At 54.1% G+C, this 27314-nt stretch overlaps 1 protein-coding gene across 7 annotated transcripts in view; it reads right to left on the reverse strand.

The window, feature by feature from the left end:
• Positions 1-24951, reverse strand: part of KIF21B (kinesin family member 21B) — a 42537-nt gene extending 17586 nt beyond the window's left edge. For 4 of the 7 annotated variants that reach the window (XM_049770580.1, XM_049770579.1, XM_049770577.1 and 1 more), the window contains exons 1-15: positions 24745-24951; positions 13065-13287; positions 12778-12960; positions 11021-11170; positions 10814-10948; positions 10161-10328; positions 9902-10017; positions 8106-8301; positions 6497-6686; positions 4208-4271; positions 3877-4095; positions 3503-3584; positions 3061-3178; positions 1928-2119; positions 888-1087 (exon numbers count right to left, since the gene is read on the reverse strand). In XM_049770580.1, coding sequence (XP_049626537.1) covers positions 888-1087; positions 1928-2119; positions 3061-3178; positions 3503-3584; positions 3877-4095; positions 4208-4271; positions 6497-6686; positions 8106-8301; positions 9902-10017; positions 10161-10328; positions 10814-10948; positions 11021-11170; positions 12778-12960; positions 13065-13287; positions 24745-24785 — 2277 coding nt within the window. In that variant the 5' untranslated portion in view covers positions 24786-24951. Of the gene's footprint in view, positions 1-887; positions 1088-1927; positions 2120-3060; positions 3179-3502; positions 3588-3876; positions 4096-4207; positions 4272-6496; positions 6687-8105; positions 8302-9901; positions 10018-10160; positions 10329-10813; positions 10949-11020; positions 11171-12777; positions 12961-13064; positions 13288-24744 lie in introns of all 7 variants that reach the window. The other 3 variants (XM_049770578.1, XM_049770576.1, XM_049770574.1) reach the window with 1 other exon arrangement.
• Between the last annotated feature and the right edge of the window lie 2363 nt (positions 24952-27314).

The following is a 27314-nucleotide window of genomic DNA, read 5'->3' on the forward strand; positions in this document are numbered from 1 at the left end:
ATCTCAGGGAGGCTCTTCAACCTCTAGCTTGGGCTCATGACAGCAGTTCCATGGCACCTGACTCCATCTCGAGACTGAAGCACAGGAACACACATAGGTTCCTTGTCCTCAAAGTGTCCTGGGTTCCCCTCTCTAGGCCTTGGAGACATGCAGGGATCACCCTTCAGGAGGTTCTAAAGGAGGCCCTACTAAGGCTGAGCAGTGGGGCTACCCTGCAGAGGCATCAGTGGGAGGACCAGGGAGGCAGCATGAGGCCCAGACAAGAATTCCAGCAATTAGCCTGGGAGCTGCGCCAGGAACTGGCCTGGGAAAATGGGTACATGTGCTTCCCTGACACATCACCAGAAGGCATCAGGGATATGGTGGTGGGGGAAGTGAATGGGGGGTGGTGGTGAGCCTGCCACCGTAGTCCATCTATGTATCTATTCTGCAAGTGGCATCTTCCACCCCGGTCCCCATGCTCAGTCCTCTCTGCACCTGGCCAAAGCATCGTCTATGAAACAGGTCTTTTGCCAGAAGCTTCTCCCAGGACTGAGAGAGCACATGTGCTATCAAGAGTGCTCAAACAGCAGCGACAATAATATCTATAATTAAACTGTACTATAATGATAACGATAAGCGTTAATGATAATGATTATTACTACGGCTGTTAATAATTAGCATAGGCTGCACAAATGCTTCCTTTAGGAGGTAATGGCATTTTCCTACCACCGGGGGCAGCACTGAACCCCCGCCCCCGACCCCCGCAGACCTATGCCCTACTTTGCTTCCAATAAAGTGCTTAAGAGCTCTTGGTGCAGGGCTGAGAAACGGTGTGCAGAGACCTGGCCCACTGGCAATTGCACGCCACGGATTCTGGCTGCTCGCCCCTTTCCCTAAAGGCCTACCTTGGCCTTCTTCATCTCAGCCACCTCAGCCTGCAGCTTCTTGAGCTCCCTCTCATAGCGGGACTGGTTCTTGAGCAGCCTCGCATGCTCCCTCTGCGCTGCCTGCAGTTTCTGCAGGTCCCGGTTCATCTCGCGCAGCCGCTTCTCGTAGTCGGCCTTGATCTTGTTAGCCTTCTCCTCTGTGTAACACTCCATGGTGCCTGCGGGCACAGGGCACCCTCAGGACTAGGCCCTTACCCTTACCTGTGCACTCTGCGCACAGGACGCCCCTCGGTGCCTTCCCGTCGCACCCCAGCTCCTAGGACAAGGCTGCCTGATGTGGTCTGCGGCTGCTCGCTGGACACTTGTGGAATTTGAATGATGAACATATGAATGGCAGGAGGTAAGAGAATGGGAGAAGCAGGTGTGTAACCAGGTTCCAAGGACACCCAAGGGAGGAAAAGCTGAGGAGTGACAAGCTCATGTGTCCAGGGAATAGGCAACAGGAGAATAAGATGATAACATTAAATAAATCATTCTACTGTAGTACAGGGTCAGGGTTAGGCCTAACTTTGTTTTTGTTGTTGTTTTTGGGCCACAACCAGTGATGCTCAGGAGTTACTTCTGGCTCTGCACTCAGAAATCAGTCCTAGCAGGCTCAGGGGACCATATGGGATGTTGGGGATTGAACCATATGGGACGTTGGGTGTGTCCCGGGTCATCTGCATGCAAGGCAAATGCCCTACCGCTGTGCTATCGCTCCGGCCCTGACTCAACTTTCTGATAGAGGAACAGTGCAGGAGTCAGATGAGAAGAGGAGGTAAGTCCCCAAAAGGCAGTTTGTTTGGAGTTTGATGGGTGTGGTGCTTGCGTGCTAGCTGTGGCCTAGAGTGGGCAAGGCATGTGGTGTTGGAGTGGGGTAGATTGATGATGGGTGTGACAGGGCATGGTGATGGACCGTGAAGGGGCGCGGTATGGGGGCGTGGCTTTGGGGTTTGGGCAGGCTCTGGCCAGGCCAGGGCACTATTGAAGGCTAAGCTGTGGGTGACCATGATCCTCACTGAGGTTTTGCAGCACCCGGTCTCGCTCCAGTTGCGTGTCCCTGATCTTATTTTGCAGCAGAATCAGTTTCTCCTCATATTGGTGCTTGAGGGTTTGCAGCCGCCTCTGGCTGTTCTCCAACTCGTCGATTAGCTTTTGCTTGATCTCGATTTCACAAGTCAGGTCTGCCAGGTCCGCCTGGAAGTTCACCTCTGGGGGAGCAGAAACAGGTATGACCCAGTGCCAAGGGTAAAGGGGGGGTTCCCTTAGTGCCCCAGGCTAGAGGAAATTATAAACCCAGTTGGGGGACACATAGAGGTCCCTGCAAGTCTGCAGCCCCAGAGTGTGTGAGCTTCTTGCCTAACACCACCCCAGGAGGATGCCATCGGTGCTGACATTTGGGTGCGAGCTCCAGCCTGCCACAGCCACCAAAGGGAGGGAGGGGACTCAAGAGCTGTAAAGCACTGCCCCAGAAATGCAAGGGGGCAGAAGCCCAAGGGGTTCTCTCATACCCTGCTCCAGAACCAGGTATGCCCTAGAAGAGGGTGAGAAGACTGCAGCCCTCCAGGGCTGTGGGAAGAAGAGGGAGTTACCCCCGCTTTCATTCACATGTTCTGTGGAGATGTGGGAAAAGCCCCACATCAGGGTTAAGACTGAACAAGGATGGAAGGCCAGGCTGTGAGAAGGAGTTCAAGCATTACTGTTTTTATTTTTCTCATTCCTTTTGGTCTTATGGGTTTTATTTGGACTTTTTAAAAAAATTTTTTAGTTTTGGGGCCACATCCAGCAGTGCTCAGGGGTTACTCCTGACTCTGTGTTTAAGAGTCACTCCTGGTGGTACTCTGGGGGCCACATGGGATGTCAGGGATTGAACCTGAGTCTACTCTGTGTAAAGGAAATGCACTACACACTATACTATATCTATAGGTCCTCACTCCTATTGTTGACAACTGCCCACTAATCTGCTATTCCCCAGCACTCACAATGTGGAGGAGACCCACGCAGCATCAGGCCCACCCTGAACTGAAACGTGGGTTGGCTCTTCCACTACCAAGTCTTCCCTGCACCTTCTCAGGCCTGGCACTGACATGTAGTCTGGCCCAGCCCAGCCTGGCTCAGCCCTTCCTGACCCTGGCCCTCCCCAGCCATATACCCTTCTCCTCGGGGTCCGAGTCGGAGTCCACCAGGCTCTCCTCACTGCCCGAGTCCTCGTCCTCATCCTCGCGGCCCTCTTCCTCTTCACAGCCACTCTCGTCTCGCTCTTCCTCCTCCTGGGCACCAGGCACCGTTAGGGGGGCTGCATCCCTCCTAACTCAGGCTGAGCCCAGCCTCAGGGGAGGGGGCCAGACCAGAGTCAAAGTTCAAATGGTACTTGAGGGTGAAGGACCGGGCCCACCCTCCTGGTTGGCAGCTCCCCAGTGTCCCCTACAAACTGTGCAGAGACTGAAGACTCCTTGTCCAGCCCACTTCACCCACAGGGATGAGGTGGGGCCTAGGCTAGGGCAACCCAGCAGCTGGCACCAGGATCGCCCTACCCTCCTGCACCGGGGAGTCCAGGAGACACAGGAAGTCTGTCAGGGTGGAGGGTCCCTCACCTCCTCCGCCTCATTCTCATCCGTCTCTTCGCTATTTTCCTGTTGGAGCTTTGCTCTCTTTTTGAACGCCTCCTTCTCAGGGCTGCTTGGAGGGAAGGAGAGGCCAGGTGAGGCCCTGCTGTGGGCATGTGGGTAGGGATGGGGTGAAGGGGTTCCTATCCAGAGGACACAGTTGGGGGTGGCTTTTTGTTTTACCCAGAGTCTGATCACTTTTTCCTTAGCTCCCAGCCCAGACCCAACTAGGCCCTCCTCATCCCCAAACCCCAAGCATTGGAGGATGGTCTCTACCCCAAAGACCCCTGAATATGTTGGGTGGGCTCCCAAGGCAGTCTGAAATACAGGGGTAGCAGCTATCTGGGGGTACATGAGCTCACCTCTTTCTCCGCTGCCTGACCTCCTTCTTTTTGAGCCGTTCCAGGTCCTGCTTGGCTCGGCGTATCACCTCCGTGGCATCCTCCATGCTGCTAGCTGGGCTGCCCCTAAAACCAGGAGTAGCCGGGGACGCCCCTAGGGAGTAGGGGTTCCGAGCCGAGGCCCGAGATAGGCTGCGGCGGAGGGACTCATTCATAGCCTCACTCTCCAAGAGCTTCGTCCTGCAAGACCAGGGCAGGTAGGTGGGACACAGTGAGCCTCAGTGCCCACCATGCCAGTCTTTCCTCCCCCACTAGGGCCAAGCATGCCAAGCATGCTATCAACTCAACTCACCGAAGTTCTTCTATTTCCCGAATGTAGTTCTGAATCAGAGCACCAATGGCCTCATTGCCATCACCTGGAAGGGGTGAGGTGGGGAAGAGGAGCAAGAGAAAAAGACAAATGGATGTCACAATTATAGTACATCTGGTAGGGCACTTGCCTTGTGTGTATTCCACATGGATTTAATCACTGGCATTCCATGTGGCCCCATGAAGCACCCTTGCCAGGAGTTATCTCTGACTTCAGAACCAGGAGTAAAGCCAGATGACCACTATATGTGGCACAAAAACCAAAAGAAAAGGAAAAATAAAAATAAAAATGATCATGGGTACCTTTAGCAACAAGAGTGGCCACTATCTGAGCCTCCACAAGGAGGCGCCCACGGGCTTTTCTCAGAAGGCCCCTAGAAAAGACTGGTCCTGTGGCATAAATACAGGAATGGACTCTGATCCATAGGAAGAAATAGGGGTTAGAGCAATAGCAGAGCAGTAGAGCATTTGCCTTGCAGCTGGCTAGCCCGACCCAGCTTCAATCTTGGGCATCTCAGATGATTCCCCAAGCACCACCAGGAGATATTACTGAGTGCAGAGGTAGTAACCCTGAACACAATGCATGTGGCCCCCAAACCAAAAAGGCTTGATGTTTGGAGGCTCCTCCCCAAGTGCTCAGTGTGTGGGATTAAACTACACCTTGTGTGGGATTACGTAAACCTGGGCTTCCTCCAAATGCTCCAAGTGTTGAACCATTTGGCTTGCCCAGGAGAGATTTCTAAAACCCAGTGTGAAAAAAGGAACTAGCAACTTTTTGTGTCCTCCCACCCAGGGTAAGTCAGACATATTTGCACGTGTACACACATAAACACAGAGAATACAATTCCATGTGGAGCAGATGCATGAGCCTGAGAAAAACAATGAGCACCTAATGTCTCTTTTTCAGGAGCTGAGAAGTCGTTCTGGGTCTCAATGGAGGGGCCTAAAGTCTTCAGTTTCACTTAACAAGGCATTTGGATGAATGAGTTACTTCTGATCTTAGAGTGTTCAGAGGCACTGGGGAGAGAACTTAAAGGGCTGCATTGTGACAATGGAAGTGAAGAGCAGGAGAACTGCCTTTAGCAAGGGGCCTGCAAGGAGTGAGGCCTGCAAGGGGTGGCCTGCAAAGGGTGAGGAGTAGGGGCTAGTCCAGAGAAGGGACCACTACCACAATGATAGAGGGAAGGGGTCACTGTAGACCAGGACTAGGTGCTGAAAGGAAGTAAAATGACATATATGATCCCCTATCTGTACCAGTAGTGTAGATCACAGTACCTAAAAAAGAAAGGTTGAGGGAGGGAAAAATGGGTAGAGTGTCTGCCACAGTCTGGGGCAGGAGGGAAATTGGGGAACATTGGTGGTAGGAAGAGGACAATAGACATTGGTGTTGGACCATTATACAAAGCCTGAAACTCAATTATGAAGAATTTTGTAACTTTATAATTCATAGCTCTTCAATTTATAAAAAATGTGGGGAGCTGGGGCCAGAGCAATAGCACAGCGATAGGGTGTTTGCCTTGCACACGGCCAACTCAGGACAGACCCTGATTTGATTCCCAGCAACACATATGGTCCCTCGAGCCTGCCAGGGGCAATTTCTAAGTGCAGAGCTAGGAGTAACCCCTGAGTGTTGTCAGGTGTGACCCACCCCCCTAAATAAATAAATAAAAAAAAATATATTGGGCCGGAGCGGTGGCGCTAGAGGTAAGGTGTTTGTCGTGCAAGTGCTGGCCTAGGACTGACTGTGGTTCTATCCCCCTGCGTTCCATATGGTCCCCACAAGCCAGGAGAGATTTCTGAGTGCATAGCCAGGAGTAGCCCCTGAGCATCACTGGGTGTGCCCCCCCTCCAAAAAATCCCCCAAAATGTGGGGGGCTGTTTTGCACTCAGGATCCCTGGGTTCAATCTCAGGATCTCATGGTTCCTTTGGTACCACCAGAGTGGTCTCAGAACACCTCACAAGACCAACCTTCCAAGCACTTTGGGTGTATCTTCCCTAGCCCCAATAAAGTTTGAGAATCAATTAAAAAAAACACCTAAATAGGGCCGGGCAGTGGCACTAGAGGTAAGGTGCCTGCCTTGCCTGTGCTAGCCTTGGACGGACTGCGATCCCTCGGCGTCCCATATGGTCCCCCAAGCCAGGAGCAACTTCTGAGCACATAGCCAGGAGTAACCCCTGAGCGTTACTGGGTGTGGCCCCCCCCCAAAAAAAAACCCACCTAAATGAATGACAGGGCAGGTGCTTCAGCCTATTGGGCACTGTTGGACTCACCGGCCTTGGCCAGAAGCAGGTTGGCCTCCTGACTCATGAGGTGGGTAACACGGCTGTTGATGGCGTCGATGGCCTCCTGCATGGCCTTCACACGCAGGCGCAGAGCGCTGTTCTCCTTCTGCAGCATGGCGTTTTCCCGGTACAGGTCGCTGTAGCCCTCCGCACCGTCCTCACCGATCACCCGCTTGCCCTGGAGAGCATTGAGTGTCAGAGTTCCTAGGATGGGCAACGGGGCAAGGAACGGTCCTGCCAGCACCCTATGTCCCAACTCGTCCTAGGTTCCTACAAAACTCGATTTCCAGCGCTGGATCCTCCTGTGGCTCTCCAGAACAGCAGTAACAAAAGTTCACATTGGAGATCAGGGATGAGGTTTTGCAGTGGAACATATGCACAGCCCTGCTGGGATATAATCTCTGGCTCTATGGTCCCCACAATTTAAAAATAAAAACGGCTGGGGTGATAGCACAGAGGAGATGGCATTTACCTTGCATGCAACTAACCCAAGTTCAATCAACCTCCAGAACTCATATGATTCCCCCCAAGCCTGCCAGGAGTAGTTTCTGAGCAGAGAGCCAGAAGTAATCCCTGAGTACCGTAGGGTGTGGATCCCCCAAAACAAAACAAAACAAATAAGTCCACACTTTCTAGGCCTCCCACAATCTTGATCTCCCTTTTCCACTGCTCCTTCTGGGCTCAGTCAAAGCGCTAGAGGCCAGCAACCAGCCTATATCAATCAAGATGTAAGACAATAGTGAGTGGTGAGGAGCCCAGCTAAATGAGTTGCAGATTCTGCTTAACAGGCAGCCACCATGCCACTCTAGCCAAATTTGTGCTCAGTATTAAAAATCTCAAATGTCCTGATATCCAGAGAGGTTGACAAGTCAGTCCCTTTCTTTGGAAACAAACAAACAAACAAATCAGAGCAAAATCCCTTTGTTTCAGGCCAGGGGCCACCAGTTGGTGATTTCTGCCTTAGTTCCATGGGACTGGATGCTACCCTTAGGTGCCCATCTTTCCCATCTCTTTTCCTTGATACATGGCTTGCTGTACCCTAGAATGTCTGATAGTTTGTTCACACCTCAAAAGCCAAGTAAAAGATGCCCTGCTCCAGGAAGTCTTCCTTTGCTTTGATGAGCAGGGTCAACTTCTCTATCTTCCATCAGCACACAGGACTGATAGTGTGAGCCACTTTTTTCTTTTTGGCTTGGTGACTCTGTCAGTCAAAACTGGACCTCCTGCATGCAAGGCTGCATTTTAGCCCTCCCCTCTGAGCTAAGACCCGAACCCCATTACCTGGTCTCATTTGATCCCACCCAACAAAAGGATCGAACAGGAAGAGCCTGGCTGATGGAACTATCCTGGGCCCAAGAGCAAGAACACCAACTTAGTGAGTCCTTTTCTGGCCTAAATACTCTAGGAACATGAGCCCCCAGCTGTGCATACTCAGGGGTAGAAAGGGCTGATTCAGGCAGGGCACCACTCCTGGACCACAGCTGGCAGAGGGGAGGGGCAGGAATGTGGGAGGGGCATGGCTTAAGGGTAGGTGGGAGGGGATTATGTAGGGCGGGGGCCTAGGGTCAATGGCATGGCAGAGATTGGAAATGCTCACCGCCTTGTACTCCATGAGCTCCATCTGCAGGCGCGCGATCTCTGCTCGCAGGGCGCTGATCTGCTGGCTTGTCTTGTCCTGGTTCACCACCACCTTGTTCTTGATGTTGCGCGCCCGGTTGGCATATTTGAGGGTGTTGAGGGTCTCCATGAAGTCGCGGTCCGAGGGGCTCACACAGGCAATCATGACAGTCTGGCTGGGGGAGGGGGCGAGAGGTGGTGTCAAGACGATAGCACATGGGAGGGATGGGACAGCGGTAAGGCATTTGCCTTGCATGCAGACGACCCAAGACAGACCCAGGTTCGACCCCGGAATCCCATATGGCCCCCTGATACTTCCAGGAGTGATTTCTGAGTGCAGAGCCAGGAGTAACCCCTGATCATTGCTGGGTGTGACCCCCCAAAAACAAAACAAAACAAAAATAATAAAAAAAGAAAGACGATGGCACAATCAGCCCCCAGAAGCATCACCCTGAAGCTGAGCTTCTGCTTCCACCTGTTCCCCACGTGGCCTTGGCACCCTAAGGGCAGGGCAGAACCAGGACGTGAGGGCACACTGCGAGAGCAGCTGGCAGGGGGCAGTGCTGTGATGAGCTCTTATCAGGTTTCTCTGCTTAGTATGGGGAGCAGGAGAGCCGCATAGTGCAGCGACATTCCCAGTTCACACTGTGTCCTGGCTGTCACTTCCTTTAGGACTCTCCTCACTTTGGAACAAGGCGACAGTGCCACCTTGAAGGATCGGAGGACTCCCTCCAGGGTTTATATCTGCACCACACACAGCCCGGAGCAGAAAGCTCTTCCTAGGCCCAAAGGTGGTAGAGCATTTGAGGTACTTACCGTGCACGTAGCCTACCAGTTTCTAACCCTGGAACCCCATAGAGCAGTGTTTTTCAATCTTTTTGTGCAAAGGCACACTTTTCTCATAAAAAAAAATCATGAGGCACACCACCATTAGAAAATGTTAAAAATTTTTGCTTGGGCCCGGAGAGATAGCACAGCGGTGTTTGCCTTGCAAGCAGCCCATCCAGAACCTAAGGTGGTTGGTTCGAATCCCGGTGTCCCATGTGGTCCCCCGTGCCTGCCAGGAGCTATTTCTGAGCAGACAGCCAGGAGTGACCCAGAGCACTGCCGGGTGTGGCCCAAAAACCAAAAAAAAAAAAAATTTTTTTTTGCTTATATTGTGCCTATTATTGACTATATATAAAGATAATTCTCTTGAATAGGAATCAAATAAGCACAAAGAAATTATTTTATAATTACTTATTATGAAATAATCTAATGATTGGTCTATTTGTGAGCCGAAGCCTCATGTTACGGATAAAATTGGAATTTTTTCCCACTGCACACCAGACAATATCACACAGCACACTAGTGTGCCAGGCACAGTGGTAGAAAAACGCTGCCATAGAGTCCCCAAAGCCTTCTTAGGAATGATCCCTCACACAGAGCCAGATGTAAGTCCTGAACACTGCCAGGTGCAGCCTCCCCAAGCAGAGATATCCTCTGAGAGATAGCACAGCAGTAGGGTATTTGCCTTGCATGCAGCCAACCCAGGACAAACAGTGATTTGGATCCCGGCATCCCATATCGTCCCCCAAGCCTGCCAGGAGCGATTCCTGAGTACAGAGCCAGGAGTAACCCCTGAACGCCACTGGGTGTGACCCAAAACCCAAAAATTTAAAAAGAAAAAATAAAAGAAAGTAAAACTCTCTCCTTCCCAGTCCATGCAGCCCCCAAGCTCCCAACCCTTTCCATCCTGTCTTCCTCCAGAGACATGCCACATTGGTCTTGGGGTACCTGTTGCCTCCCAGAGAGTCCTGGAGGAGCCGAGTGAGCTTTGAGTCCCGGTACGGTACATGGACCACCTTCTTGCTCTGGTCTCCCAGAGCACTGATGACATTGCCCAATGACAGCTGCAGGAGAGGGGTGAACAATCCGTCTGTCCTGCCCACTTCCTGCCAGGGCTCAAGAACACTCTGCCCATCGGCTTAGGGGTAGGAAGTCAGGGCCCAGAGGGGGGGGCTGGGGGGTGGGCATAGGTGAGGGTGAAGGATACCAGGCCACAGTTGATGGAGATGCCCTCCTTGGCACGCTCGCCGGTGGCTCCAGTTCGCTTCAGCCGCTCAGAGCCCGCCAGGTCCACAAAATGAAACTTGGCTGTGAGTGTCTCATACTCGCTGGAGGGCGCCGAGCCTTCGGGGAGCCCAGTCACCCCTTCACTCACCTGCAGTGGAAGAGACACCTCAGTGGGCAGTCCCTGCCCACCCCTGCCTCGGGAATGCCACCTGCAGAACTTGGGGTACAGCCAGGGCCCTCGCCCCCACACATGATGTCACCTCTAGTACAGAGAAAGCAACTGAGGCTCAAGAAGCTGAGAAAGATCAGCCAACGGTGCTGGAGTGATAGCACAGTGATAGGGCATTTGCCTTGTATACAGACCCAGAATGGACCTGTGTTTGATCCCCGGTTTATCTGCGGATCAGAGCCTGCCCGAGGCTGCCAGGATTAACACCTGAGCACCCGGCACCGCCGGGTGTGGCCCCCAAACCAAAACTAATTTTTTTCATCATCTTTTTTTTTTTTTTTCAAAAATAAATACATTAAAAAAATAGAATATGAAAAATAAAAAAGATCAACCAAGGGTGGCACAGCAGGCTCTAATCCCGAGGTGAATCCTTTCCCCCGGCCCCCAGCCTCCTGCTTCCTCACCAGGTCAGGCTGGGCACACACTCGCATCTGGCACAAGTGGATGGTGAAGATGGCATGAGAGCGGGAGCTTTGCACATTCATCTGGGTGCTGGCTGTGGTGCGAGATAGTGCCCCCTGCTTCAGGCACTGGATCAGCTGCAGGTGGGAAGGAGAGGTGAGGAGAGAGACCAGAGGGAGGGTGGCAGGCGGGGCCCCCAAACTGCTCACCTCCTCCTGGGAGTTGATGAGGCGGGAGGTGACTCCGGTAGTGTAGATGCCCCCGCTGGCGTCCTCGTGGATCTTGATGTTGGACTTTCGGTGCCGGGAGTCAGGGTCCCGTGTGCTGTCGAACAGGTCCAAGATCTCCTCATTGTAGAGCTGGGGGAGGGTCCCATGTCAGTTCACCTGGCACCTTTCTCACATTTATGCCCCAAATGTTTGCAGCACCAAGGTGATTCATGATCTTTCTCCCGAATGGGCAGGGCATCTGGGAGGGCCCTCCTGAGACTGTGCCCAACCCAAACCAGAACTCAGCAGCGTCCCTCAGGGGTCTTGGGGACACTGGTTTGTAACATAGACACTGCTTGGGACAGACGTGGGTTAGAAAGGCAAGGGAGTGGGGACGGGTGTTCAGTGGAGCAATCCCCCAAGTTTCTCAGAAGGGTGAAATGAGGGCTGGACATTGGTGGGAATGAGGGTAGAAGGGGCTTGGGAAGGCCATGAATGGTTATGGGTGGGAAATGGGTGGATTGTGGGTGAAGAATGGGTATGAAGAGGGTGGGCTGGGGGAGAAGGGAGTGGGTAATGAGCAGAGAATGGGAGAGAGGTGGGTGGTTGTGGAAGGAACATGGGTATGGAAGAGGTGAGTCGTGGGCAGGACATGGGCAGGAAGTGGGTAGTGAGTGGGTGAGTTGTGGGTAGAGAACAGGCAGGTGCTGTGGAGGGTTATGCGAGGTTATATGTGGGGTATGTGCAGTAGAGGGAGTGGGAAGGGTGGATTGTGGGTGGAGATGGGGAGGGTTTTGAACTGGTCTCTTTTAGGGGGATGGCTGGGCTACACAGCAGTGCTCAGACTCAGAGGGTTTTAGGTCTGCTCAGGGGTACCATGTCGGGGATGAACCAGGGTAAGCCACATATAAGATATCTCCACTGGGATCTTTAGGATTCCCCATGATTTCCCATTTTGGAGGAATCACATCAGGAAGGAGTAAAATAAAGAGATGGGCTGAGGAAAAGGAGAAATCAAAGCTGAGGACCCCTGGTTTGGCAGGGGACAGTGAAAGCCCAGAGAAATAGATGCCCCTTTGGTCTCAGAGATCCTAGGGAGAGGCCAGATAGCAGTGCCCAGGAACAGGCAGCACTGAATTAGAGCAGAGGGGAAAAGGGTTGGAATAGGGCTGAGAGGCACAGAAAATCTTCCAGAAACCTGGAAGTGATCAGTGTAGCCCACTCAGACAGCGCAAGGCTGAGCATCCTGACACAGGGAGGCCAGGCACAAAGACAGTTAGTTGTTCCTCATCCCCAAATCTGAGATGATTCACTCTTGGTGGACCAGGAATAACTAAAAGGACAGGGCAGGGATGCACACAGCTTAAAGGGTTGAATGTATGAGAATGAGAGCAAGGGTGCCAGATTCTATCCCAGGAGTGAACCCCCAGAACTATTTTGGAGTATCCCAGAGCATTTTTGGGTCTGTTCTCAAAAGAAAAATAAAAGGTCACCCTAAGACTGGGTTGAATCCAAGCTTTCCCTAGGCTCTTTGGCCGAAAAAGTTGAGGTGAGCTAGTCTGCCCAGGCCACACCCTGAGGGGTCACCATCCCAGAGTGCAGACACTCAAGAGGGTTCCACCAAGTAACTCTTGCTTGGTTATTTCCAGCCTTGGACCCTCAGTGTCTATAGGTGTCTCTCTCCAGGACCCTAAGGCCCTGGCTATCCTGGAGGAGATCCCAGCTCCCCAGGGCCCCCACCCACCCACACTAAGTACCTCTAGGAACTGAGCGCTGACTTTGAACTCGGGCCCTGCCACGCCCTGCTCCTTTGCCCGCCGCTTGCGCTCAGCAATGCCCCCGAAGAGGTGTGCGATGGCTCTTGGGATGATGCCTTGCTCCTCTTCTGAGGTGACTGTGTCGAAGCCAGTGCCCATGGTATAGGTCTTTCCAGCCCCTGTCTGCAGGAAAGGAAGGAGGCTGGTACCCTGCGAGGCCCAAATCTCTGCAACCAACTTCACCATCAGAGGAGATCAGGGCTGGGGCTAACGAGGGTGCAGCTCACCTGCCCGTAGGCCAGCACAGTGGCATTATAGCCCTCGAAGCAGCCCTCGATGAGCTTGCTCACACACGTCGAATAGATCCGCTCCTGCCATGTGTCCAGGTCGAAGACAAAATCATAGGTGAAGGCTTTGTCCTTCCCCAGGAGGACCTGGGGTTCCCCGGGAGTGACCGAGGTGCAGATGTGACACCCCTCAATTTTTTCCTTTGACAGCTGGGGCCGGATCCTGCCAGACGGGAAGAGTCCTGGATCAGAGTCATACACCCTGACTTACTTTCCTAGCCTTGGAGAAGGAAGGAAACAAAGGGAAACCCCAAGGCTTGACCAAAGACTGCTCTTTTTTTTTTTTTGGTTTTGGTTTTGGTGTCACACCAGGCAGCGCTCAGGGGTTACTCCTGGCTCTATACTCAGAAATCACTCCCGGCAGGCTCGGCAGACCATATGAGATGCTGGGATTCGAACCACCGTCCTTCTGCATGCAAGGCAAATGCCTTTACCTCCATGCTATCTCTCTGGACCCCTGCTTTTTTCTTTTTTTAATGTGACAATACACAATAGTCACAGTAACAGTGTTGTCAACACCTTCCTCCAAAACAGCCATCACTGACATTTATTGTACATCTCGAAGCCTTCTGTGATCAAAGTGTTTTCGAAGGGCCAGGAAAGTCTTGCATGCTGGCAACTTTGATTTGATTTTAGCATCACATTGGCCACTTGAGCACAGAGCCACGAGTAAGCCCTGAGCACTGCAGTTGTAGCATAGCCTTCCTCCTCCATAAACGTGTTTCTGCAGGGCAGAGCATATGCTTCACATGCTGGAGGTCCAGGTTTAATTCTTGGCACTTTGTAATTCACTAGCACTGCACTGCTGGGAGCAGCTCCTAAATTGGGAGTAACCCTGATCTCAAACCCCCCAAGTGTAAGTTATCTTTGCTGTTAAATCCTTTGTTGGGTATTTGTGAATCCAAGAACAGTCCCCAGAATGAGAAATTACTTCCCATCCTCTTGTCCCCTTTCAGGGGGAGATCTTGATCATATTTATCCGCAGCAAATAATAATCCACACAGACAAGACGGATAGGGTGTAAAAGATTGGGCAAAGAGAGCGAGAGAATCATCTTGCAGCCTGCAGCTTTCGCAAAAGGACCCCTTTCCCCTCTCCATCAAGCTATTTATTGCCAACTCCACAGCGCCCCACCTGGAAGGGCTAAGTGGAGCAATAGTCACAGAACAATCCTAAGGAAATACTTTTATATACAACAATTCCAAGAATAATCTTATGGAAACTTTTTCATATACTACACCCAAGTATATTTGCAAAACTGAATTGATGCAGTGCATCATGTATATGAGCTACAATATATATGAGATATGTGGTATCAGCCTGATTTAAAAACAAGGACACTGAAGCTGAGAGAGTTTGAATGGCTTAAGCAGGGGCCGAAGTGATAGCATTACCTTGCACAGGGCTGACCTGGGATGAACCCGGGTTCAATCCCTGGCATCCCATATGGTCCCCCGAGCCTGCCAGAAGTGACTTTTGAGTGCAGAGCCAGGAGTAAAGCCCTGAGTGTGCCCCCCGTCCCCCCAAAAAAGACTTGAGCAGGTTATATGAGGGGATTAGCTCAGATTAGCCCACCAGTGGGGGGGGGCCAAGAACAGAAGCAGGAGACTGTCTCTTTTGTGCCCTATATGTCAAAGGGCCCAAGGGACACACCTTCACAGCTTTCCCAGCCAGGATTGAGGAGTTCAACCTGCCAGAGCAGCACTAGTCCAAAGTTTCCTTTAGAAGGGATCCTTGAAGAGCAACACCCCGGTTGAGTGGCATCTCCATAAAGTAAAAGAAAAGTGGCACCTGGGCTGCACTAGAAGACGGTCAGGGATGGTCTCTTCCTCCTCTTCCACATCGCTATGGCGAGGTCCCCATGGCAACCAGTGGGAGTCAGCGAGCATGCGTGGCAGGGATTGGCAGAGAGCACCTCCCAAATGCCCTCCAGTACAAGGGGGGCAGCCGGGCTCTGCCACCCCTGGGCACTCACAATGAGCTGCTTGTCAAGCCTCCTCTTGGCTAAGCCAACATTTATGGAGAGAAAAGAGCATGAGGGGCCAGGCCAGCACCCCAGCTCTGACTCAGTGGCTCAGCACAGGCTTCCATCCCTGTCCTGACTGCTTTGGCCAGAGCCAGCATCACAGGCTGGGCACTCAGTGGGGTTCAGCCACATCTGGCTGGGAGGGAGTGGAGGACATGGGATAAGAAGGGAAACAGACACACACCCAGGGCATGAGTCTGGATTTTCTATTAGGTGTGAGGAAAGGGGACCCCATTTTACCTTTATCCAGCTGATAGGAGACTAGGGGACAAGGCTAGATATGGGGTTACAGAGGACAGCCCTCCACAGTCCACCATCAGGCCTTGCACAATATGCCTGAGATGGGGAGGGACAGACAATAATCTGGGAGGAGCGGGGTCCCAAACTCTGGCTTTCAGCCCTGCTCTGGGAGATGAAGGTCTGGCTAGGGCAGCCTCAAGACCCCTCCAGTCCATCTGAGATCTGAGCAGCCCCAGCGCTGGGCTGCTGGCGATGGGATTTCTGGATTGAATTCAAACACCATTTAATTACCTCAAGCAGATGGTAATGCTGGTGATTGGAGGAAATCGAATCAGGGTCCCTGGAGACATGTGGGGGGCAGTGGGCAGCGGCTGAGCCTGAACCTGAGGGCATACCCAACAGACCACTGGTGCCCAGAAAGAGGGGATGAAAGGAGGGGACCCCCAGTTTAGGGTCCAGGAGGAACAAGCACACTTGGAATTTATTTATCTGGGGTCCTTCATGTCCAGATGTATGGTTCTCTGGGGCCCGGGTAAACCGTCAGCCCCATGCTCGAAGTCTGTGCTGGGTGAGCAGGGTCCTCCCAAAGAAAAGGGGGTGGGACAGGCCAGAAACCAAAAGGCCAATGCTTGCAGTGGGTTGGACTCCAACCCTGGGCATTTAAGGTCCCTCAGCACTGCCAGGAAGGAAGGGACTGAGAATGTTTGCTGAGTACGAATGAGGACTAGAAACAAAGAGAATTGGGACTCCTCTTTCAGCATCCAGGGAGAGTCTAGAGCTTTCTGCACCCGATTTCCAGGGTGAGTGGAAATAAACAGAGGGTAGAAATTGGCCCTGCCACAGCTAACCTATGTCTCAGATTTGCCTCCTACTGGGGATCTGTCACCTGTCACCTTCCTCCCGGTAACACAGGTTGGGCATGGAGCATTACAGGAAGAGTCAGCCCCAGGATTGTGTGTGTGTGTGTGTGTGTGTGTGTGTGTGTGTGTGTGTGTTTGGTTTTGAGCCACACCAAGCAGCACTAAGGAGTTATTCCTGACTCTGCGCTCAGAGTCTCTGGCAGGCTCGGGGGACCATATGAGATGCCGGGGTCCATCCTGGGTCTGCAGTGTACAAGGCAAACACTGTATCAATGTGCTATCACTCCGGCCCTTGCACCAGGGTCACAGGAACCACAACCTGCTCTAGTGGCTTATTGCAATCACACCCTCAGGTAGGAACAGAGGGTCCTGGCCAGGCCCCACCTGACCAGCAGCCAGGAAGCCCCTGGAACACAGAACAAGAGACTGGGGTGTAATTTAAGGAGACATTTACTTAATGTCTGTACCCTAGCCATTCCATATGTTTGCCCCAGGCCCACCAGGCATGATCCCTGAGTGCCACTGGGTGTGGCACCCAAAACATAACAGCAACAACAAAATCCTCTGGGGCTAGAGAACTAGAACATCGCTGGGTGTGGTCCCAGAACAATCAAAGCAGACAAAAACAAAACAAAACAAAAAACCCTAAAAAACAACTCCAATCAAAAGAAATTGTGACTTAAGGCAATATTTCAAAACTTCCAATAGGCAAGCTCTGGCCATTTGGGGTCCAAACATCCTTTCTGTAGAAGGACCACCAGGATATCTCCCCACATCACTCCAGTCTCCAGTCCTCCAAGGCAGCTCCAGGACCTGCAGAGGAAGGGGAGGCCCCGAATGGCCCAGAACAGAGCCTGGTCTATTTGGCATTTGGCATCCCGCAGCCCAGGCACTGGGAGCGAGCGGATGAGAGAGAAAGGCGCCCAGGCTTTTCAGTGGCAGGATCTTGGCACCAGCCTGGCCCTCTGCACTTCCTCTGCTCACAATTGAGCGGGAGCTGGTGTGATGAGCTTAGCTTTAGCTATTGCTATATGGGAGCGCCATGCACGCGAAGGTCGCGGCAACAATGCACATGGGGCGGAGGGCCTCCTCAGCTCCGTGTATGCAGAAAAGGGCACATGGTGCCCAGGGGTACTCTCCCTCTCCCCCCACGTTGATGCCAGAAGCAGCGAGGACAAAGACCTCCAGCCCAGCCCTGAGCTGCGGGAAGCGCTGAGCTCAGCAGTTCCTTGGCGCTTTGAGACAGGGAGGAGGCAGATCCAAGAGGAGCCTAGGAGAAGAAAATGCCCTTTGCCAAGGAGAGGGTTGCCAGTGTCAAGAACCCCAAACCTGGAAGGGGAAAATGGGAGCTCCCTCACCCCACCTCTTTGACATCATGCTGGGCAGGTACGATCACAAAGCTCTGTGCCCAGCGACCTTGGGGCTGTGGGCTGTGAGCTTTCTCAGTTTCTCCCTCCAGTAGCCTTAGACAGACTTGGCCTTGACTTCTCTGCTCCTGCTTCCCCCATTCTTTATTGGGGGGAACCTACACCTCACTCCACTGTAAGGGCTGTGATGTTAAAAAAACAAACAAACAAACAAACGGGCCCGGAGAGATAGCACAGCGGTGTTTGCCTTGCAAGCAGCCGATCCAGGACCAAAGGTGGTTGGTTCGAATCCTGGTGTCCCATATGGTCCCCCGTGCCTGCCAGGAGCTATTTCTGAGCAGACAGCCAGGAGTAAACCCCTGAGCACTGCCGGGTGTGGCCCGAAAACAAAAAAAAAAAACAAAAAAAGGAGACAAAATCACAAACACCTTCACTCAGAACCCTCTGTAATCCTCAGCAAACAGCCATTCTAATTGACTTGCCCTTTTCCAGTTTGCACCAGAACTGGCATGACACCCTGACATACATATTCAGGGCCACATGGGCCTGAGCTGAACTCTGCCTTTAGTGACCATCCTTATCAACGAGGGTTCAGAGAAAAATAAAATCACAGGAAGCACACATTTGCAGTCCTAAAATGATTCCCCAAGGGCACCTGCCCCACCCCTAGTTTTAGCTGCCTACAGCTCTGCAGGGGACCTTCCAGTGACAGAACAGAAGCCAAGACCCTTATATAACTCCCCTGTCAGGGAAAAGTCCTGGGTGGCACTGGCACAAACATTCCTTTCTCCTTCAAGGAGCACCCCAATAGCACAGCTAAGTGAAGGAGTAAGAGCCTCATTATTTCTTGGGAGGAACCTACAGTCCATTCCATGACCCCTAAGTCTGGCTCCAATTACAGGTGGGCAGCAGTTCTAGAAAGAAGAGTGGCTCCATCATGGGGGTAAGTGAGACAGAGACAGAGGCATGGGTGTATCATGTGGGTTATGTGTATGAGAGGAATGAGTCCCATAGTGGGTGAATGTGAGTGGGGTCCATGACCACTGAGTTCAGATGTGACCTGTCAGCCACCTTCTTCCTTCTCAAGGACAGAGGAATCAAAGGGGAGCACTGGTCTGTAGGAGGGATTTAGATAAGGGAACTGCCAGAGGATTTCCTGATGCAAATAGCTTGGAATCTTCTTCTTGCAGTCCTGGACTTGAGGCTTTGTATTCTCTGAACCAACTTCCCCTCTGATGAGGACAAAAACCTAGAGGTTTGGGGGCACCTCTGAGCCCATCTCACTTAGGGGCACAAACACATTAGGACAACTCTGTGAAGCCGGTGGAGGAACTATCATTGTCCCATTTTTCTATTGCCCAGAAAGGTGAGATGGATCCAGCAAAGACTCTGGATTTGTAGGAAGGTTGCAAGAAGCAAACCAAGCCAGGGCCACTAAGCTGCCTGCATAAAGAGCAGGAGGGCGGGCTGCAGAAAAATGATCCGCTCACAATCTCCCCTGATCCCACTGACAGCTGCGGCCGAGGCTTGCACAGTCGCTGACCAACCAGGAGAGTTTTCCTGTTTTGGAGCTTGGTGCTTGGAGCTGCCCAAGGCAGGAGGACCATGTTCCCACCGGCTTTACTGGGCATCCTCACCAGGGCAGCCTGCCAGCTGGGGGAAGGCGCTGGGAGCAAGATCGGGACTCCCCGGGGGAGTCTGGCTCTCAGACACAGCCAAGCTCAGCAGCATCTCCCAGCTGCACACCCCTCCCCCCCAGGAGGCCTGCTGGCCTGCTCACCATAGAGGTGCAGAGCCTGGAGACAGTCTGGGAAACTGGCTCTCCCCCACTCTAGACCTTCTCTCAGCTGCTAGACCCTCTTACAGACCAGCTCCTCTGAGGCTGCCCTCAGGGAAAGATCCAGGCAGGCTCTGAACCACCACACAGGCTGGCTTTGTCTAGAAGGTCAAAGGGCACAGGCTTCAGAGGTCTGGCGGGCCTAGCAGCTTTCTGACCCAGAACATGTTCTGGGCCAGCAGGAGGGGCTGATGAGATGCCTAGAAACCCCATGGAAGCCTTGGGGTGTCCACTCAGCCACCACCAGGGATGACCTGTACTGAACACCCTGGCAGGTAGGGCATTAAAGGCAAGTCTTCTTCATGCTCCTCCCCATTAGTGTTTATGGGCCCCCACCCCAGAAAGCTTGGAGGGGGGGGAGGAAGCAAGATGAGACATGGGAAATGAGCAGGAGTGGGGGAGGGGAGGGAAGCGGAGGGCCCCCCATCCCCACCCCCCACCTAGGCTGGAAGCCTGGCTGGTCTGGCCTGGCCATCTGACTCCCCATGGCTCAGCTGGCTCCAGCCTCTCCCGTGCCCCCACCTCCCTGTCATCTGGCAGGGGGTTCCCACGACCTCCCAGGAGGCCGGGTCTGGCTGTGGCATCTGCCTCAGCAGGGGGGTCGGGGCCAGGGCCCCTGGGACCCTACTCTGTGGAGGAATGTGAGCAACAGGCCTGAGTGAAGATCCCCAACCCTGCTATTGTAGGGGGAGTGACCTGGGACAGAGAGTGTTCATGGTCTCCTGGAGGCCCTGGAGACAGACAGCCTGACCCCACCCTGTCTCCTCCAGCTTTCCCCCAGCACTCTGATAGCATGTTCCCAGGGAGAACAGAGGGAGAGGGGCTTGTGGACTTATGACAGTATGGCTTCCCTGCCCCCATCCCACCTCCCCAAGAGCACCCCAAAATGGATGTTTTTGCCAAAGGCCACCTGCTATGTGGTTTACCAGCTCTCCTCAGTGGACGGTACCAGCCCTACCCCCTGCCCCCAGCAGCCACCCAGTAATCCAGGGGACTTGTGCTGACTAAGGAGAATGAAGGGGTAGGCTAGAGGTGTACAGCTGGTAGGGTGCTTCCTAGGTACATCCCCAACATCCCTAAGTGGTCCCAAGTCCTGCTAGGTGGCAGCCCTGAGAACCACTGGGTGTGGCTCAAAAACAAAACAAAACAAAAATCCCCAAACCAACAGAACCTCTTTTCCTAGAGTGCAAGAGGGAGAAAGTCCAGGGCCCAGGACATGGGTCACCAGGCCACAGCTGCAGCACAGCAGATATGCTCAAGTCAGGGCACTTGACTTTGTGGAGTGAGACATCCTGGTGGACCAAGGTGGCAGGACACAGCTAGACTGGGAACAGCTAGGGCAGAGCAGGCCCTGCTCCAGGAGTCTAATTCAACAACTCTGCTTGCTTTTCACACTTGCTTATTCACACAGTGGGGTCACTTAAGTTCAGGGATGTGTGAAGGCACAAGACAAGGCCCAAAACAATAGTGCTTAGTCACCCCCAAATGGTCCAGACTCTTTCTTACCTGAAACATGCTTCCTGAGATGGAACACACACAGTACACGTGTTATTATAGGGTAACATACACACTTGCACAAAGAAGGGTTGGAGGTCAATTCACTTTTCCTAAATCACTACAGCTTAAACCGGATGGCTCTGCTTCTTGAGTACTCTCTAAGTTAAGAGGATTTTCCCCTTTGCTTTGTTTTGCTTTAGGGTCACACCCAGCAATGTTCAAGGGTTACTCCTGGCTCTGCACTCAGGAATCACACCTAGCAGTGCTTTATGGAACATATGGGGTGGCAGAGATCAAACCTGGTTCAGCTGCGTGCACGGCAATTACCCTACCTGCTGTACGATAGCTCCAGTCCCTCTCCCTGTCCTGTTTAAGGGAATTTTTGAGGGTGTCTCACTCAGAAGTACATGGTACAAATGATTGAACGCACCAGGGGCTCCTGTGGTCCAGCCCTTTGAGACACTTTGCCCTTTAGGGTTCCTTTTTATTTTATTTTTCTGATTTGCGCTTAAGGACTACTCCTGCTTTGAGCTTAGGGAGCACATCTGGTTCAGGGGATGGAACCCAGGTCAGCCAGATGTGAATTAAGCACCATGCCTGCTAGAAAGGCTCATAAAACTGCTCTTTGGCCCTTTGCTGTTGCTCCAGGCCCACTTTCAGGAACCAGCCACCCAAAGCCACAACTCTTATTCTGCAGCAGGGGAAACTGAGGACAGGAAGAATAACCAACTCTACCCAGCTCCCAGAGTTGCAAAAGTAGGGGGGGCATGTCACCTCTGCCACTTCCCCCTACCCAGTCTCACTGCACTTCCGCTGAGGTTTTCAAAAGCTGACAGCCTATCAGACAGCAGAAGGGCACCCCTCCCGAGCATGCTTCCGGGGCCTGTGGCTATTAAGCTCACTTCCTCCTGATGATAGGAGCCCAACTCTGCAGCGGGAGGTTCTGCCAAGCCCCATGGGGTCTCCAAGATGCCTTGACCTGTCGGAGAATCCACCAGGGTGTTGGGCAGAGAGTAGGGCTCTGCAAATACCCCCGTTTGTACCCACCCCCCTCGTCAGGTCCATCATTTATTCAGACATGCACCAAGAACTCAGAAGTGATCAGGAACCCAGGAAATACCTGTAGTTAGAGAGCCGAAATGGGAGTGCACAGATGTGCTGCAGAAGATTGTCCCAGGCTCTCCCAGCCCTTGCACTGAGTCAGGCAACCCCCTCTCCCCCACTGAGGAAAGGAAGGAAGCTTAAGGAAGCCAGGCAGAGATAAGGGGGGTGGGGCGGGATGAACCACAAGGCCCTGTGGAGCAACCCTAGAGTTGGGGGCTTGGAAGGGTCTAAAAGAGACCCACCATATGACCCAGCTTCCTTCCCCAATTTCAAGTTTGCCAAATCATGTTTCTCAACAGCCACCCCTTCTCCTTCTCTAGTACCAACCAGCAAGCCAGCAGGGACTGGGTTGGGGGGGGTGTGCCCTTACAGCCTTGCCCACAGCCCTGAACCAGTGTTGATAGCATTGATCATTTAAGCCATCTGGCTAAAGGGACCAGTATGGGAATCCAGGGGAGCAAAGGCCTGGTTCAGAGGCCAGACTCTGGGGAGACCTGGGGTGGCACTTAGGGGTTCTGCTCACATGTACCTAGCCCCGAGCATAGAGACTCTTTGTTAGCCTTCCTGGTAGCAGACTCAGACAGCTCAGACAGCCCTCCTTGGGATCCTCCTCTTCCTTGGGAAAAAGAGCCTGGAGCTTCTCACCTTGTCCTATCTAGCTGCAGTTGTGTACACACACACACACACACACACACACACACACACACACACACACACACACGTACTTGCATACATATGCTGCAGTCTATCCTAGCCACCCTGACCCTGGGCTAGACATAAAGTTGTCCTGAGGATGGCAGAAGCGCTTGGTCAGGAGACAGAGATCTGCAGGGTTCAAAGACAGTGGCCCGACAGGCGCCAGGAGGGCTTGGCAGGCTTCCAGACAAGTCCCACTCTGCCCCAGCCCACCACCCCACTTTACAGGGGACAAGTACCTGGGGGATGCTCCCCTCAACCCCCTAGTGGCACCCATCTCTCCCCAGCCTGCAGCCAGCCCCCCTCTCACTCTGATTAGGAGCTGGGCACTGTCCAGGCATTGTCTGCCTTCCACGGTGGCTGCCCACTGACACCGGGCGTGTGCCAGGGCTGGAAGCTTTGCTGGGATGGAAGGGGAGGAGTGGGGAGGTCATCTTCTAGCAACCCCTGAAAACCTGGCACTCTAGGTGCTCAAATCTCCCCATCCTTCATCCACATCAGAAAGGGGGTATTGACAAGGGCAGTCTGAGAGGTTTGCAGCTGTGACTCCCCAAAGAACTGGGTCTGGTGGGCAGGCCCAGGTCCTCTCTATGGAGGATGGAGGTGGGGGAGGAGCAGAGGGTAAGGCAAAGTGCCAGGCCAGGGACCTTTCTTTCCCTCTGACCTCCAGCCATTCTGGGGGCATTTGGCTAGAAGGAACCCAGAACCCTAAGCATCAGGGGGTCGGTTTCTCCTCTGCAGATGCGTTGGCACATTTTCTTCTGCAGCTCCGGCAAGGTCACCGCCCCCCCCCCCCCATCCCAGCGCTGGCCCCACCCGGCCAGCCCCCTAGGCACCTGCGGGCCTTTGTCTCTCCCCGCTGGGCTCCACTGGCGCCACCTCCCCTTTCCCAGCCCTCACTCCAGCTCCAGCTCCAGCTCCAGCTCCGGTCCAGCCCTCCCTCTGCGGGCTGCTCAGCACCAGTCAGCTGGCCAAGCCGAGCCGAGCCAGGGGCAAGCCCCCTGCAACCAAACGCGAGCTCTCCCACCGTTCTTTCTGATTCTGCTTGTGCAACTTCCCAGGGATCTGGGTCACCTCCAACCTGGGGGCTCTAGGGTCCTGCCTCTGAGACACACCCCGACAGTGCAGGGGAAGAGAATGAAAGCTCCTCTCCATGCCTGTAGGGTGCTGGCACCCTCCCCTAGCAGACACCCCCACCCCTGGCATGGAGAAAAGCCCAAATCCAAAGCAGGGCGAGGTGTGTGCATGGAAGGCATGTACCATGACACAAAGGACAGGCTGGGCTAGGCAGCGCTCCTTCCCTGCATCTCCGGGCACCCCCCAGCCGTGTCCCCCTCCCTGCCTAATTGTCAGCCCATCCCTTCTCATCATCCCGAAGAAGCAGCAGGCCTCCCCCTAGCTCCTTCAGGTCCTCAGATGGGAACCAGCTCACACCCTCCGGGCCCCCTTGGTGGGGGAGGACACAATCTCGAGATGCCCTTCTCTCCCCTCGTCCCTACACTTCCTTTCCCACCCCTCCGGGGCAGGGGCAAGTGGGTTCCTTCCCAAAGACCGCCAGCCCTGCCCGGGGCCACCCCCCAACCCTGGATCTTTGTCTTCAGAACCGGGCTGCGGGCAAGGCTGCCTCCTGCCCTGCTGGACCGCTCGCTGGGAGCAAACCGGGTGGTTGGCCAAGGGGACATGCCATGCCCCCTTTCGTGTCCCTAAAGCGACAGCAGTCCCCCGCGTGGGGGAAGGCCGAGAGGAAACACACAGAGAGCTCCGGCCTGGGCCAACGCTGGGTGTGAAATACCGGATTTCCTTGTTTGTTTGATTTTTTTCCCCTGATCATTAAGGGGTTCCCAGGAGGGGACCCCGATGCCCACACCCCACCGTCCGTCCCGCAGCCCCGCCCGTGCCCGCTTGCTTTTTCCTGCAGCCCGTGCGGGCGCGAGTCACCCACGAGAGACAAAGCCCGGGGGCTCTCGGTGGGCCCCCCGCCGTCGCTCCCTACCTGACGGCCACCTTCACGCAGCAGTCCCCCTGTCCGGCCATGGTCCCCCGGCTGGCTCGACGTCCCCGCGCCGATCAGGGCCGGAGGTCCGGGGGCCACTGTCGGAGGCAGCCAGGGCGGCCGCGGGAGGTGGGGACGCGCGCACGGCTAACGGAGGCGGCTGCCCGCGCGATCAGAGGGGACATGCTCGCGGCGCGTCTAGCAGGGGGGCTCGGGCGCGGCCCCCCGGGGCTGGATCCGCAAGCCCGCTCGCGCCATCGGGAGGCAGCGCCGAGCTCTTGACAGCCCGCGGCGCCCCGCGCTCCCCAACCGCGCGCCGCACGCGCGCACACACCTCCTCCTTCCCGCACACGGCCGCCGCGGCGCGAACAAAGGGGGCGGAGGCCGGGCCCGGCTGAACCCGCCCCCCGCCAGGCTCCGCCAGCCACTCCGGGGCGAGCCCCGAGTCGCCTCCGCCAATTCCAGGCCCGGGCCGGGTGCAAGGGGACGGACTTGCGTCTTTAAAGGGTCCTCTGGGCGCAGGTCCACTAGTGAACGGCCTCGGGTGGGCAGGCGAGCAGGGAAGTTAGGCTTCAGAGTAGCAGGACTTGCACCTTGGTTTTTTGTTTGTTTGTTTTGTTTTTTTGGGGGGCGCACACCTAGCATTGCTTAGGGGTTACTCCTGGCTCTCTGCTCAGAAATCGCTTCTGACAGGCACGGGAGACTATACGGGATGCCGGGATTCGAACCACCGTTGGTCGTGGGTCGACCGCTTGCAAGGCAAACGCCCTACCGCTGTGCTATCCTTCTGGCCCCATGAACCCTTGTTTTAAGGAAGGAGGAAACTGACCCGCCTAGTGGGGAACTACCCGGGGTCACCAGGTGGTTAGCGGCTAAGAGTGGGTAAGAACCAAGGTCCCCTTCAAGCATCCCCCAGCGCTGTGACTGCTTTGTGGAAAGCACCAGAAAAGGTCACCTCTCTCGGCAAATTCTAGTGAATTTGGGAGCATTGCTGGGGGGGCAGTTTTTTGCTGTAATCTCCGCCCCACTTTCAGTCTTTGCATTCTAGAGATGGTTCTGGTACTCTTGGAGCCTAGACCCGGCCCCTTTCTTTTGCTAGACCCTGCGCATCCGTGACTTTTATGACCCACGGACCACATTGGGCCTGTTGGTGGGTGTGGGAGCAGAGGGTAGGAGTGGGCAGCTGGTAGAGGCAGGAACAAAGGGGGCACTCAGTCCGGGCACCTGGGTGGAGACTGGGGTCGGGCCCGTTGGTGAGGAGGCTGAGGAGCCAGCTGCCTTCATATAAAGGACAAGGGCGTTCTGGAACCCTTAAGCAGGCCAGTGATGGAGGGAGGAGAGGGGCGCTGCTTCAGTCTGTTCCCTTCCCTTCCCACACAACTCCCTGCCCCAACCCCCAACATTGGGGCCATTTACAGGCCCCCTCGCCAGCTGCTGTCCCTTCCCTTACTTCCACCAGCTCTGGAAGGAGCCCAAGAGGAGGGCCCAGCTGCAGCTCCAGATGTGGCTGAGCCTCCTAGGGAGGGAGGAAGGGGCGTCTGACTCTCAGCCTCTTGCATCACCCTCAGATGATGAAACCACGTCAGATTTTGGCAAGAGTGTGGGATGGCGTCTAAGGGTGCATATCTCGGTGCCACTCTCCACACTCACCCCTCCATAAACTGGCCCATTCAGTCACCCAGACCTATCAAGGTCAAATGTCCTTTCAAGGGCAAATGTCAAATACACAGACATCACCTCCCCCCACTGAAATAGGAGCACTGGATCCACAGTGCCCCAAGAGCAGGGCTAAAAGGGCTATCTGGTGACCAGGATTTACCTCTAAGGCCCTGCAGAGTCCTTTCTCCAGAGGAAGGGGGGGCCGGCTGGTTCAATGTGGGGAGGCATATTTTTGAAACTTATACATCAGTTTCCTGAAGTAGGCTAGGTGAGACTGTCCCCTGAGGAGGGGTTGAAAGTGTGTGTGTGTGTGTGTGTGTGTGTGTGTGTGTGTGTGTGTGTGTTTTTAACATGTAGCCTTGGGTGCCATTGGGGGCATTTCTTGTTTGTTTACTCCAGTGAATACCACTGGTGGCTCATAAGTGCCGGCCTCTATGTGCTAAAGGAGATTGGGGGGGGGTACAGGGAGGGCACTGAGTGATTTCCCTCCCCTGTGGTAAACCAAATCATTTGGGGGCACCCTTGATAGGGCACTTTCTATGCTTCCCTTTCTTCTGTTTCTCAGCTCGGTTTGCTAAAGTTGTTTTAGTGTTGCTGAGAACAAAGCAACAGTCCCAGAATTTTTTTTTGGGGGGGTCACACCCAGCGGCACTCGGGGATTACTCTTGGATTGCGCTCAGAAATTGCTCCTGGCAGGCACTGGGACCATATGGGATGTCGGGATTCGAACCAAGGTCTGTCTTGTCTAGGCCTCATGCAACGCAAACGTCTTACTGCTGTGCTATCGCTCCCACCCCAGCCCCAGAATTTGAATCCAGGGGCTAGAGCGATAGCACAGCAGGTACAGTGTTTCCCTTGCACGCAGCCAACCTGGGCTCTATCCTCAGCATCCCATATTTCCCCCACCTTTC

Source organism: Suncus etruscus, chromosome 3 (genome assembly GCF_024139225.1).
Source record: "Suncus etruscus isolate mSunEtr1 chromosome 3, mSunEtr1.pri.cur, whole genome shotgun sequence".
NCBI lineage: Eukaryota > Metazoa > Chordata > Mammalia > Eulipotyphla > Soricidae > Suncus > Suncus etruscus.